We start from the raw sequence: 14,307 nt of genomic DNA, 5'->3' as shown, positions 1-14,307 counted from the left end.
AAATACTTTTAAAGGTAGCAGATGGAGCTATGCTGGGAAATCTGCTGCCCTGTGGACATGGTGGGTTTTGTTATCCCTGTGTATATGGGAGACTAAGAATTAGGAAATGGAGACTCTGAGAAGAGCTGTAGTGCAAGTTTCTGGAGATAAAATATTTGATCTTTAAGAAAAAAAAAAGAAGGTAGACAAGATGTGAGATGTGTATTATAAGCCAGAGCTTGAGCTGGCATGGAACAGATAGTGTTCTGTTGATGTTAATGGAAAAAAAAAACGTTAACTTGTATCAGGTGAGGATTTGACTTCATATGCTCAGATATATTTTTTATATTTATTTCACAACAATGGCCAAAATGGGTGGATGCTTAAGAAACTGTTTTTAATTTGTAACTGGAAATTCAATTATCAGTTATACATGTATTTCTAGTAACCCATAAATGCTAATGTTTGTGTCTGAGTTTGAATTATTAATTTTTTTAACCTGTATGAGGTGTTTCTAATTTCTGTGTTCTTCAGGCTCCCTGGATAATTGAGGATAAGAGTCCCCCAGAAGACTGGCCATCCAAGGGCGAGCTGGAATTTGTGAATTATTCAGTGAGGTACAGGAAGGGCCTGGACCTAGTGCTGAAGGATCTAAACCTCCAAGTGCACGGTGGAGAGAAGGTGAGTAACCAGTTCCATGTCTCTGTTGTAACTTTGCTCTGGGCCTCCAGTGACAACCACGGATAAAGGACAGGGGCTACGTGAACAGCTGCCTCAGTAGTGCAGACTACATAAGATGTCCAGCAGTAATGACTGTGGCAGCATCCTTCAGGCAGGAAGCAATAGAACCGACTGCGTGGGTCTTTCTGGACTTTAAAAGTTAGGCTGGCGTCGCATTACCGCGTAGGAGGCACCAGTGATTGCAAGTGACAGAATTTCAGTGACAAAAATGCTTTTCTGAGGAGATGTAGATGGGAGAAGGAATTCCAGCTTTTTCCACAATCTGGCTTTGCCTGTGAAATTTTTGGCATGGAAGGAAATGACATTCTTTGCTTTCTTAATCGGGAAATTGTCTTTGTTCTGGGAGATTCTCTTCATGCTTCCATTGAAAGTACTGGGCTTTGTGTGCTGTTGACAGAACAACTAGCATGGGAAAGTCCTCCAGTCAATAGGCTATTAATAGGAGAGGGCATTATCGCAGAATGTTTGAGGTTGGAAAGGATCTCTGGATGTCATCTGGTTCAACCCTCTGCTCAAGCAGGACCACCTTGTAGTACATTTTTATCCTTATACTAAGCAGATAGAATGACAATTGCCTTCTGGAGTTCTGATATATGTGCTTATGATAAAATCTGAATTGTCATCTAAAAATCTAATTTTTCTCCTTGTCTGTTATGCTAACGTAAGTAATCCCTAACATGGGTACTCCAGCTAATTGCCCAAACTCATGTAGGATGATTGTAGGCCTTTATACATAATTATGGGAATGACAACACATACATTGTAATGTATGACACAGTTTTCTAGAGAAGGGTTGTTGCATTCTTTTTTTTAGATTCCTATCTTGTATAAAACCTCTGAGAGAAACCTTGGCATTTTGTTTTGGTGGTGGTAGTAGTATTTTGTTTTTAACTATATGCATTGCTGTTAATCCTCCAATTTGTTGTAGATTGGGATTGTTGGCAGAACTGGAGCAGGGAAGTCCTCCATGACACTCTGTCTCTTTAGGATCCTGGAAGCTGCAAAAGGGGAAATTAAAATTGATGGTGTGAGAATTTCAGAGATCGGCCTCCATGACCTTCGATCAAGGCTAACAATTATTCCTCAGGTACACCTTCTGTGCATCACAATAAAGGAAGGTTATCAAACCACAAATAGTAGTTAAACCACAGAGGAAAATGCTTTGTTGCATTCAAAAAATGGGTTCACGCAAACAAGTCATTGTATTTCCTTATGTGGTCCTGTCCTGCCAACTTACAAGCTGATGGTGGGTGATAAAACAGAGTTTAGAGTAAAATATCTTTAGAGTCTGTGTATAATGTGTTGTATTTTCATAGTGGATAGGACTGGAAGGTGGCCCACCTTCAATGCAATAGACACTTAATAACTTGTATATTAATATCTGTACTTAAAACAGCTAAAGCACTTGCCTAATGGAAGCTTGTTTTCTATCCAGGATCCTGTTCTATTTTCTGGGACACTGAGGATGAACCTGGATCCATTTAATAAGTATTCAGATGAAGAAATATGGAAAGCTCTTGAACTGTCTCATTTGAAGAGGTTTGTCAGCAGTCAGCCATCCATGTTGGAATACGAATGCTCAGAAGGTGGAGAAAATCTTAGGTAAGGAATGTTTGGATTAGAAATTTACACTAAGCTTTCATTCAGCTCTAACAGTGAGTAACGCTTGAGCACAAGTTTACACTGTAATTTGTTGTGTCCTAAAGTACTTGGCCACCAATTCCTGTCCCAAGAAAACCAGTAAGGCTCAAACATGTTATTGCTCTTCTGCCTCTTCCAGGAATTACCTGATTCTCTTTTGCTACTGGGAAGAATTTCTCCCAAACCAAAATCTTGTCTTATCAGTATAGAAAGAAATTGCAGGATGTCAGGGTGTTATCAATAGGCAATCCCTTATCCATGGTTTGGTAGGAAGGGAAATGCTGCCGTAACATGTAACTGTTGTGCCGAGTAAGAGTCCTCTGAAAGTAGCTGAGTAATGCTGCAATGTGTATTTATTTCCTTGAGGGCTGACAGGCTGGGCTGTTAGCTAAATAATTTTTTTTCTTGTTCGGTAACTTTATCTGATGAGTAATCTGCTCCAGAACAAGAGATTTTTAAACAATGGAGAGCAAAGGAGCAGTGGGGCCTCTGTGAAAGCCTTGTCTCTGTTTGCAGTGTTGGCCAAAGGCAGCTCGTCTGTCTCGCAAGGGCGCTACTTCGCAAGACGAGAATCCTGATCCTAGATGAAGCAACGGCAGCTATCGATCTGGAGACAGATGATCTTATCCAGATGACAATTAGGACTCAGTTTGAAGACTGCACGGTGCTGACAATAGCACACAGGCTGAACACAATTATGGATTACACGAGGTAAAACACTTAATGGTGCATGTGTTGGGGCTTGCCAGTGTGCTGGGTATGTGAAGCAGGGTCTGATTTGTCTCCAGATAGTCACGCTGGTGCTCTTGTCAGATAGTACATAAGCAACGATGTTTAAGCCATATAATCCTAGGATATCTGGGCTTTATTTTGCTACTGTTGGCATAAGTTCTAATTCATTAACCAAAGCTGTGCAAGAGATACTACCCAGTTGCATGAATGGCACTATCAGCAAATGTAGGGATCCATTTTTTAACCAGCAGCTGCTGTAACCTTTTCACTTGTTGTATTAATTATTTCAAACCCTATTACTATACTTAATGATCTTTTTCAAGTCGTTCCCCAAAGCCTCTCCATGGCTTTGCAGTACTATGTTTTACAAAGCTACCAATGGAACCATATTTAGTTTTTTTTCTGGGAGATGGTGATTGCGCTGTACTTTTTGAAGTCAAACAGCAGTTCAGGGAGAACGTCTGTCATCTGTTGTGCTTCAGTGTGTGAAAATAATTGAGCAAAATAGTCAAGAGAAAGATTAGAGCAGTATTTGCTTTATGATAGAAATGGGTATCACATTTCCTGTGAGGAATTTTGACATATCTTTTACTGCCACCTTTTGTTTTGCACAGGATTCTCGTTTTAGACAACGGAACCATAGCTGAATTTGATACACCTGCAAACCTTATAGCATCAAAGGGTATTTTCTACAGTATGGCTAAAGATGCTGGACTAGCATGAGAAGATGACCCCTTGTTGAGGGTTTTTTTGGTTAATTTTTTTTTTTTGTAACTGACTTGCCACAAAAGTGACTTGTGAATGTACTGTAATTTACAAAAGTTTTTGTAGTGGACTTGTGATATATTAACAAAGTATTTTACAATTTTAAGGACCAGAAAGTGAATTTTATATTTTTAAATATTTTCTATAAAATATTTTATTATATGCTTCTTTCCCAAAGAATGCCAAGCACTCTGCCAAGGAAATGTATGTATCACAAGGCAATATGTACTGTATTCTGGTTTATAATTAGTAAATTATATTCATGGTACAAAATACACCTGTTTTGTGTCTTATGTATAAGGGTTCATTGGTTTTGAAGTGGAAAGACAGGCCCAGTGGCTCAGCTTGAACAAACAGTGAAGGAACGTTTAGTTTCTGAGTGGTTCCAAGCTGCTCATTGCAGGAGAATAGAGATGAACACGTCAGCTTCAAGTCTGTGATTTATCCCAGGACCTTTGATATCCCTACCTAGTGAAACTTGAGGATTATAAAATTCTTCTTCAACTTAAGGGTTATGAATAATTTGTATTTAAAACTAAAGCTACAGATATGGCTTAATGTAAATAATTATGCAATTTCTGCCAGGTTATTAGAGCCCAGCCTGCAGGGACATGATAAGCACACAAGTATTGCCATTTTTTCTACCTCTCCTGTATGAAGTTGCCATGAGTAAGCCTCAGCTTAAGCTGAACATGCATTCTGTGTAGATATTATTTCACTCTTTCAACTCTTATCACCTGAAATAATGTTATTTGTTATACAGAAGTATCTACCTTATTGTTGATAGAGAAACCTCCTCAAATTATGGGGAGTATTGTGTTTAGGCAATATGTGCTTCTAGAATCTGATAGAATATCCTTTGCTTTAGTTGTTCACTTCCTAGGTGGTGTAGGAAACACTATGGAAAACTACCTGGCAAGAAGAAGTTATGTTTTTCTATAAGTAAAGTTCCAAAAAAAAAACTTTGAGAAGACAAAAAATAATCATTTATTAATTGTTACAAACGATACTTCTTAAACTGAAACAAGAAATCTGCAGCCAAGCATTCATTTGAAATTAACATTTCACATAGCAATGCACAAAGTAATGAATTATTTATCATATACAGTAATGTAATGGTTATACACTTATCAGATTAAGTTAGGAGTGTTAATAGTATCTTCTGTGTATAAACTGCATAATGTATAAAAATATTCTTCTGAATGCATAGTTATCTATCAGCATCTGCACAAGATTATTAGTGTAACAATGAAGGCAATCAGCCTAACAGCTGAGCTGTTCTCCATTACTTTTAACTAGTTAATCCACAACAGCTCGGTACCTTTATGGATTTAGCTGGCATTTAGAGAGCCGGTGCATAAACCACGGCTGTTCTGTGTGCCAGGGACAACGCAAAAGACAAGGCATGACATGAGGAACAAGAATTTTATTATTCCATTATACAGAAGGTAATATACTACCAGCATTTTAGTATAAGAAATCAATATTGCCGATGACTCAGACCACATTTGACCTCTAATGCCTTCACAAGAGGCTATTTTGTGGTGACAGAATGTTTTGATATTGTCCTTAGGAGACCGAGCTTCAATCTAGGTAATTGATGCAGGAAATTTGGGTGTTTGCACGGCTCTGTGCTTTCAGGTGAGCGCTGGGCATCTGCCTACACAGCAGATAGGGAGAGGGCTCCCCCTTGTGTGCTCACTCACTCCTGCTGAAGCTGCTTCCCAGCGCTCAGAGGACTATTCACTGGATGGGAGAGCGTGGGCAAACCTGGGTACCAGTTCCTATTGTCTTAGCTGTAATACCGGCGACAGCTCTGACTGCCGGGGAAGAGCAACTTCTGTTCCTGTCCCTGTCTCCGAGAAAGGAGAAAAGGCTGTGGAGGACACCTAACGCCAGTCAGAGGGAGTCATCTTCTGTGAGAAGAGTGGTAAGAGTTTAGAGGGTTTTCATCTCAGCACTTCCTCCAGCTAGTTTGGGTGGGTCCCTTCTCTGCAGGCTACTGCTGTAAGACCCATTTCACAGGTCCATGTGCAATGTACAGCTAATTTGAGCTGTAAACTCTATCAGACAACACAAAAACAAAGTCCTTTGGTGCTGTAGTTTCCAAAGAAACTGGAGGGGCAGGGAGGGAAGAGGGGAGAAGACAAGCTGTGGGAAATTCAGTTTGGTATGATCTGTCTGCCTGTTTATATCGAGTACTTTAGTTTTTTTATCTAATTCATAGTACATACTTTACAGTTATGCTATCAGAATACAACTCTACCTCAAATGCAGATGACTGAGTAAATATTAAAATCCTAAAAAGTTAGATAAAATCCAGCTCGCTGTTTTAAATACTTTTCAATTTATTTATATCAGAATTTCATATCACAGCAGTCTGATTTTGAATTTTATGGAACAAGAATAGTGTTTTTTTCAGTAAGCAATATGGGTAAACACAAGTCATTAAAAAAAAAAATAGCACATTGCATAGGAACATCAAGACTTTTATATTAGCTCAGAAAACCCTGGGCATTTCATTAGTTTCTTCTTACACAGGCAACTTTTAAAGTTTCAATACATGATTTTTCTCAGGAATGTAGGTGTAAGAAGTCAATAAAATTACAATTCTTGTGCTTCCAAAGGGGAACATAAAAGCAGCATTGGAGAAATGTATTTTCAATACAGTAACAAAAATAGTATTTTAAATTGCACATGTCAATACCATATATTGACAGACAACAATAAAATGGATCTATGATTTTGGTTGAGAGCACATTTATGATTTGGATAATCACGGTCACTTTTTGTTTCAACCTGAGAAATAGGGAAAGGTGTAAACAGGTATTAAGAAATCACAGGTAATAAGTCACTTAATAGTATTTAAACTAGACATAGTTTTGTGCTTCTTACACAGATTTAAACCCTCCTGTTTTTTTCCTTCTAAATATGATCTGACTAAAAATAAATTATTTAGAAAGTGAGTGCTAATGGTAACGGACTCAGTACAAATATTAAATGGGTTTCGTGGCAGGTTTTTTAGCATGAGTACCTCTGCTATTTTATAGCAAATTATTAGAACAGTTTAAGGTAAGCCTTTCCCTGAGAGCTGCTACCTCTACAGTATTTCAAGATTATCTCTTTTTTTTTTTTTGTAAGGAAAAGTGTTGCATTAACAGGTATTTTTACCAATACTTCCTTTGCATAATTTGCATAACCTACTTTCATATCAGACTAATTACTCTTAGATTAACTAGAGGCTGTAACTGTGCATAACATCTTTAGTTTATTTCAAGGTTAACAAAATAGATTTTTTTCACATCATTAGCCCTTATAGATACTGTATTTCAAATATTATTTTAAAATGAGAGATACAAATATTTTGTTTTACTCTTTAAACAATTAGTATGTCAGTTCTGATGCCTTCTTGTTATAACCACTCCGTTCAGAAAGTGTTGGGACTCTGAAAAGGAAGTTTTTGTCGCTTACTGTTAGAACAAGCTCCAGTTCTTGGAAATCCTGTAGCCTTGCAACATCTTTGTCCTTTAAATAAATACAGTCAGTTGTTAGGTGATAAACTGTATGTTCAATTTAGCAGAAGTAAATTAAATAGTAGGCTTATACTAAAACAAAGTATGTATTTATCCCTAAATATGACAGTTCTTTACAGTAAACTGGAAAGCAGACATCCTGCTGCATCTTGTATTTGTTCTGGGATCCGATTCAGTTACTTGCCTAAGTCTGGTTTTAGAAGGAGTGCAACACTGTGACAGGGAGTGCAAGTGATAAATGGAATTGTGCTTCTAAGATCTACTGCATGCTATATTCCTTGAGTATATGCTGCTGAACTCCACCTCAGCCCCCATTCTTCCCCCTTTTGGTAATTCTTAGAAGGTTATGAATTGATTTCTTGCATCCACTCAAGAAGGACCTGCAGACCTGCACACAGCTTCCTCTAGAGCAGCCCACCAACACCATCCTTGAGCTGGCTTCAGCAGCGTCTTTAGAGACCGACGGAAGACACCCTCCCCCAGTACAGCTCGAGCTCTGATCGCCTCTGCAGCAGTACTCTGCTGCTAGACAGCATTCAGTAGAATCAAATTTGTGTCAGCACAAAGATCAGTAAGTGTCCTGCAATCCTACCAAGACAGTCTGGAGTAACAAGAGCTGGAGGTACTCCCTTCAACAACAACCTAAGTTGCCAAATGATAGAATTGCTTAAGTCTTTTTTTTCCTTTTCCTTTTTTTGACTAATAAATAGTAAGTCATCTTGTACTCGGTGAAGATGCAGTACACTGAAGTCTATTAATCCAGTACTGATCAGATTAGCTCCACGACTGAAGCTAACAATGCTGTAGAGGCATTTGAGAGTGAAAGAGAGGTGAACCATTAATCAGGAAAACGGGTCAGCAGGTCCATTTTCTGTCTGCTGAACAGGTAAATGTCACAGAAGTGAAAAAAGTTACATTCAAAGACCTGCACTCAGAATATTTCTTAAATAATTTTAAAAAAGGACTGTGTACAGTCCTTATTGAACTAGAAAAACTCAGTTAAGTGCTACAGGCCCATTAAACACTGCTAACAGGTCACAGTAGTATGGTTTTGCACTGTAGTATGTAGTGGAGAAATCAGATATAAATAGGGCTCAATACTGAATGTTTATGGAAGGAAACGATAAAGAAACTTAAGAACTTTTTTTATAGGAAGACAAACCACTACTAAGTGCTGAAAGTTGAAGGGAGTTTTTAGTTGCCCAGTTCAAAGTGACCAATCATGAAACACTTAGAATATAAATAGTAATAATAAAAATTGGTGACTGTTTCACGCATACCTTCTGCAAACATTGCAGTTGACTGTTACGGAACTTTGGCCAGACCATTAGGAAGTCTGAAGGAATCTAGAACACTATAAAAACACTACAGTGCTGTTTGAGTGCATGGGTCATTGGTGAAACACGCACTAACAGACACAACTAACCACCTAACTCCTCCTCTTCAGTGTTTTAGTCTCTAAGACAGTGAGCATTGCTACAAACTAGTCAACTTTTTGTAACACGTGCATAATGCAGGTGATAAATGAACTACTACTTTTGATGGTAACCTAAAAATCTTTTTTTATAAGTTACTGCATTCAAAATTAAGAGTTCTTACCTTTCTTAGCATTGTATTTGGTAATTTTCTGATCTTCTGTACATGTTCAGGGTTAACACCCAGCTCACGGCAACTCACTCGGAGCAGTTCCTTATAGGTCAGTTCTTGTCTGTCCAGTTCAATTTCAATGAAGTCATTTTCTTTAAGACTAGGATTTTGTATTCTAACTTTAAGCACCAGTTCTATTCAAAATAAAAAGGTACATTCATAGGCAGATGTGTAAAAGAATTGAAAAAAAAAATGTACTAAGTATTTCTACATTCTATTAGCCATGTTTTTTTTTGTTTTTTTTTTTTTTAATCATTTGTAATAATACAAGAATCCCCAGAAAGCAAACTACTGGACAATATCCCTGCTTGGGCAGGCAATATTTACCCACAGAAATGATAGATCACCTCAATACTCAGGTCTTTCTGCAGATTGAGCCAGCCGAGATTCTCTCCAGCTGACTGGTTACATGCATTCTTTATTTGAAGGGTATGTCATTTAGAGAGGTAGATTACCCTAGTTTCTGTAGGCTTTCATAGCATTTGAGACAAACAGCAAATGTTTTCATCAATATTTTAATAACAGTTCCAGCAAAAACAACATATCTGCCTCTTAAATTCCCTTCAAATGTTTTCTGGATGCCTAATGCGCAAGAACTTGAAAGCCTCTAGAAGTACTGTGAGTACATGTAACGCTGACTAGTCCATTTTCACTGTCCGAGGTGAGAAAATTTCTAAGAAAAAGGTGAGAAGAAAGGCTTTTACTGTTACCTTGCATATTAAGTGGAAAAGCTCCTGTGAAGAAAACCGGCTGAAACGTTGGAACAGGCCCCGTGCAGGAGCCGTTCCCTAGCTGAGGTCCAGGCTGTTTTGATCCAACTGGCGAAGGAGGACTTCTGCTCCAAGATGCAGGTGTCTGGTAAACGGGGCCGTTCTGCACGGCAGGATTTGAGCATCGTGGTACGGCGCAGCCTCCGGGCAAAGATGGGGCAGCTCCCTTACTGCCTGCTGCCTCAGGAGCAGCATTCTCCTGCTGTACTGATGCCTGTGTGCATGTCTCAGGTAAGGGAGAAGAGTCAGGATCTTGCAATTCTGCACACGAGATACTCCCATTCACAGAGGGATCTGGAATATTGTTACTCATGGTATTATAAATGTAAGGGAAAGGTGGGTTAGCCAGATAATTAGGGATGATTGGCAGTTCTGAATCGTTTTTTAGCTCTGGGAGTTCATCATCTTCCACTGTAAAACAAACAAAACAACATTATCCAAGAATCCAATACAAATAATTCTGGGGGTGCTATTTCCTTCTAAATACTGCCTTTTTTTAAACCTTTATTTATTTTTAATCTGTAGCCAGCACATTGTTACATGGTCTCTAGTGGTATAATGCTATCATCTTCATAATGTATAAGGCAATGAAAAACAAAGGGTAATATAATGTTTGATATTAAGGCAGGGGATAAAGGGAAAAGAACACGCAGTCCTGGGAGAACTGAAACATTAGCAATTCAACAGCTGGGAGACAATAATGAAAACAAAGACAAAGGAATACAAAGTGGAAGAGAAAGGTTGCTAATCAACCATATTTCAAATTACTTATCACTTCTTGCAGCAAAGCCTACTCCACACCAGCAGTTACAAAATGCAACAAAAATGCTCTTGCAATATGCTTTAATGAGCTGTTTCTTCAGGCTGCTAATTTTCAATTTATTGAACAGTGTCTAAACTCCATAGAACAACAGGAAAATTACTTATTGCTCATACGCTGTAAGGGTTTCATTCAAATTTGAGATATTTTCCCCTGTTCTCCTTTTGAAAATTGGAATCTGCATCTATCTGTGACTGATTTAATCATGGCATTTTTCAAAAAAAATAGTTTTTACTGTTTTTCAGTATGAAAGGAAAAAGACTTGGCTAGCTGGGTATGGAATTTGTTGGTAATCCTTTCTTAAACTTTGGTTTCTCGCTAAGCAAACACCCTAGAGATCAAGCCACAGTTATTATGAAAACTTAACACAATATTTGGCAATGCAAAATAACACTGGAACATAAGTGCTTTGCACAGCCTCCTCCCATCATCTTTAAAGAGCACGTATCCCATAGGCAATAGATTTACCTCCCAGCATCTTCCTAATTTCCCTCTTTGACGTTAATTGGACCGGCCTTTCTCCTTTCTTGGTGAGGATCTCCTTGTCGGCACCAGAGTGCAGCAGGTAAGCCACCACCGGAGCATGGTTCCGTTTGCATGCCCAGTGCAAACAAGTCCTGCACATGGAAGATGTTAACACTGTTTGAAATACTAAATTACAGCAGAATGATTTCCACTCATTCTTGCTGCATATTAGAACAAGATCTAATGCATGTCTAACATAAAAGCAGTTTTAATAGCAATGCCCCTTGCAAATTCGCACTTGTTTTGGAGCCTGCAGTGACACCTGCTGATGTAGTTTTCCTTTGCTCTAATGCTTGTGATACCAAGTTACCACAGCAGTATTTTTAAAGTTCAAGACATCCTTAGCGATAGTACTATAGACTTCGTAGACTTACACGTTATAATATAACCTGCCGTACAGTCTTACCATTTTTCCTTATCTTAGGTTCTAGTCATGTATTACCTTTCTCTAGTTTTTACCTTTTAATGTTCTAGCTCTAGTTGAAGGAAACTCTTCTAGAAAAAACGAACATAACCATTCTCCAAGGTGCTTGTTTGTTTGAAGAATCAAATAAAATACAGCAGAACTAAATGACATACTTATAATGGAAAAAACTTTCAATTGAAAGTCAATTTCAATTTTTTTTTTTCTTCTTCATGAAAGAAACACAGTCAATATACTGCAGTCGCGTCTTGACCAATAACATCCAACTTGGTATATAAAATTCTGTTCTTTTAAGTTTTCATGTATAAAAGGATGTAAGGGAGAAAATAAAGACTCTGATCTATTGAAGGGGTACAAGTTAGACAAAACCACAAAAGGACAAAATAACTTGCAAAACCCTGTTCATTGTTATGTATTCTGATTTAAGCCTGACTTACCCAAAACAAAAAGCTTATTTCTACAATTTCTTCTTACTAAAATTAATGCACCTTGATGACAGAAAGTATCTTTGAATTAAAGGTAATGGCACTAGTCACTGCAGCAAGTGTTGTTATGTAGAATTAAGTCTAATTGAAGTGTCATAAGTGTCAGTATATGTGTACACATTTTTTTCTTCACAGATGATCCTAGGAACTGTGTTGCCAATTCTTTTAAAGAGCTGACACTGCTAACAATATTATAGAATCCTATACTCCATCTCCATGGTTGGGCTGTGCATTTCAGATAGAAAGTACCATTTTAAAATGGGATAAAATAATTTTGTTAGCAGAAAGCATTCCTAACTTCCCACAACATCTGAGACAAGCTTCAAGAAATTCAGACCTGGTTAGGGTGGTTTTGCTGTGTGGTGCTTTCTGGACCTCTCACAAATATTTCCGTAAGTGTGAATAGTTTCCATAAATTCAGAAGTGGCACACTGCTGAGTCATAAACTCCTTTGGACCAAAGTGGTGGGAGAAAGTGCACAGTATGTGCCAATATTTGCTTTTACTGCTCATGTGATGACCCTCCAGTGAGGATTATAAGCTGTTTCTGTATGTTAAATCCCCAGGATTTGCGTGGGACCTTGCACATGTACAACATGTGCATGTGTAGTTTGTTTGGAAGGTCCGTAAGCCTCAACAACCCTAGCCTCATGTTGGAATCCACCCTGAGCATTTCATACGGTCTCACACAGAGGAGTAATACCTACCCTCAGCCTCAGCACCTTCTTTGCATCAGGCATACTGAGAGGCTCACTGGGAAAACTTAAATTCAACAAGAAGGCTTCAATAACAGCAAACTTCCATTTGTTGTCACAGTTAAAAATGACCAGATCGTTATTTTTAAAAATACTTATGTCAGATTTCTTTGCTACGTGACGGTTTTAGATACAAACTAATTTTGACCACAAGCAGCTGCTTATCCTACACACCACGCGGATTCAAAGTCTTAGGAATCACTGATTTTTACAAGCTCCAGTTTTAATCCTCACACTTTGAAAGCTGTCGGTGTCCCACGTTTCTCAAAGTTACTGGTCAGGCTTTTGCCTGTAAAACTCCAGCTGCTTTCTTAATTTTATCCTTCCTTTTTTTTTTTTTTTTTTTTAATTAGAAGTTCAATCACAATGCAGCAGGGAAACTACAGCCTGAATTAACTTCAGGAAAACAGCTTCTGCAAATGCCTGAGCACATCCTGTTTCCTATGCCAAAGGGTCTGGGATGCAGTCCCAAACCTACAAGCGTTGGGACAGGACATTGCAGGAAAGTCTCGGGTTTAGGGTTGTCAGCTGAAGAGTTTGTGTGTCACTGAAACAGCCAGCAACTTCCCACGTAAAATGGAAAGTTATCTTCAAATCTGGTTTAGAAGTTAATAAAACAAGCCTTGTTATAAGGCAACACTCCCTGGCAAGCTGAAGTTTACTTTCTGATGGCTACTTTGCTCTGTTGCCTTACATTCTCCAAAAAAACTGGAGAACAATGACCTGAAGAGGCACCAAGGCATGAAAAGCAGCTGGCTTCCACCTGGGGTTTGCAGCACCCACAGCCTCCTTACTGACACTTGTCTAACAACGACACCTCCCTGACCCTTTCCTCTCTTCTAACACCCGCCCAGGGGAGCGCCCGGCGAGGGGCTGATATTTTCATTTCCCTCAGCCCCTCGCCGAGCAGCAGCGATGTCCCCGCAGCCCCCCGCGCCCCTCACCAGCCGTTGACTTCGTTCTGGGAGTTGGGGTCCACGCCGAGCCCCAGCAGCCTCCCCACCTCCTCGGCGTCCCCCAGCGCCGCCGCCTCCCGCAGCCGCTCCTGCAGCTCCTTCGTCTCCATGGCGGCCGGCCCCTCGGCGGCTTCCCCACGGCCGCTACGGCCCCCCCCGAGCTCCGAGAGCCATCCCCCGGCCGGGCCCCGGCTCCCTGCGAAGGGTGTCGACCCCCCCGGCCGGCTTTAGGGCGCCCCGAGGCGCCCCGCTCCCCAAACTCTGCTGGGGGACGCTATTCTCTGTGACAACCCCGGCCTGGAGCTTTAGTTCCTACTCGCAGCCCTGCCTGCTGGGCCGCGAACTCTTGGGCATTTTGCTCTTGTGGGCTCCCAAATTGTGAAGTTGGCCTTTTCTAGGGAGTTCGCTTTGTCTGTGAGAATCCTTTAATCCCTAAAGTCTACCTGTAAATCAATGTGAAAGGTTACCTGTTGTTTACAGTATTCGTTTTGAAAAGCCATTTCTGATTGCTCTTGATTTGTCCTAAGGCAAGCTT

The 14,307-nt window shown here is 39.6% G+C and overlaps 2 protein-coding genes across 3 annotated transcripts in view; one reads left to right on the top strand and one right to left on the bottom strand.

The window, feature by feature from the left end:
- The window catches only part of ABCC3 (ATP binding cassette subfamily C member 3), a 47,497-nt gene extending 43,666 nt beyond the window's left edge, over positions 1 to 3,831 (top strand). The window contains exons 27-31 of the mRNA XM_032199793.1: positions 514 to 660; positions 1,649 to 1,807; positions 2,156 to 2,322; positions 2,878 to 3,072; positions 3,708 to 3,831. Coding sequence (XP_032055684.1) covers positions 514 to 660; positions 1,649 to 1,807; positions 2,156 to 2,322; positions 2,878 to 3,072; positions 3,708 to 3,816 — 777 coding nt within the window. The 3' untranslated portion in view covers positions 3,817 to 3,831. The remainder of the gene's footprint in view (positions 1 to 513; positions 661 to 1,648; positions 1,808 to 2,155; positions 2,323 to 2,877; positions 3,073 to 3,707) is intronic.
- Positions 3,832 to 4,827: 996 nt separating this feature from the next.
- On the bottom strand, positions 4,828 to 13,971 carry ANKRD40 (ankyrin repeat domain 40). 2 transcript variants are annotated; one of them, XM_032199781.1, is made up of 6 exons: positions 13,761 to 13,971; positions 11,097 to 11,245; positions 9,749 to 10,219; positions 8,991 to 9,172; positions 7,330 to 7,383; positions 4,828 to 5,774 (listed from the first exon to the last, which is right to left on the bottom strand). In XM_032199781.1, the coding sequence occupies exons 1-6, from the start codon at positions 13,880 to 13,882 to the stop codon at positions 5,748 to 5,750; spliced, it is 1,005 nt and encodes a 334-aa protein (XP_032055672.1). In that variant the 5' UTR covers positions 13,883 to 13,971; the 3' UTR covers positions 4,828 to 5,747. The 2 variants fall into 2 exon arrangements, with proteins under 2 accessions (XP_032055672.1, XP_032055671.1); XM_032199780.1 differs by lacking the exon at positions 4,828 to 5,774 and having other exon boundaries at positions 6,982 to 7,383; positions 13,761 to 13,965.
- Between the last annotated feature and the right edge of the window lie 336 nt (positions 13,972 to 14,307).

The sequence above is a fragment of the Aythya fuligula genome, chromosome 18 (assembly GCF_009819795.1).
Source record: "Aythya fuligula isolate bAytFul2 chromosome 18, bAytFul2.pri, whole genome shotgun sequence".
NCBI classification, from domain to species: Eukaryota; Metazoa; Chordata; class Aves; order Anseriformes; family Anatidae; genus Aythya; species Aythya fuligula.
Note: the sequence above shows the minus strand (reverse complement) of the source record. Positions and strands in the feature narration are given on the sequence as shown.

What these genes read in the sequence shown, in the direction of transcription:
- ANKRD40 (XM_032199780.1), bottom strand. Translation starts at nt 13,882, where the DNA reads ATGGAGACGAAGGAGCTGCAGGAGCGGCTGCGGGAGGCGGCGGCGCTG. An exon ending in CAGAACGAAGTCAACGGCTG is followed by an intron (nt 11,246 to 13,760) that starts GTGAGGGGCGCG and finishes TTCCATGTGCAG; the next exon opens with GACTTGTTTGCACTGGGCAT. An exon ending in TTTTCCACTTAATATGCAAG is followed by an intron (nt 9,173 to 9,748) that starts GTAACAGTAAAA and finishes TATTTTGAATAG; the next exon opens with AACTGGTGCTTAAAGTTAGA.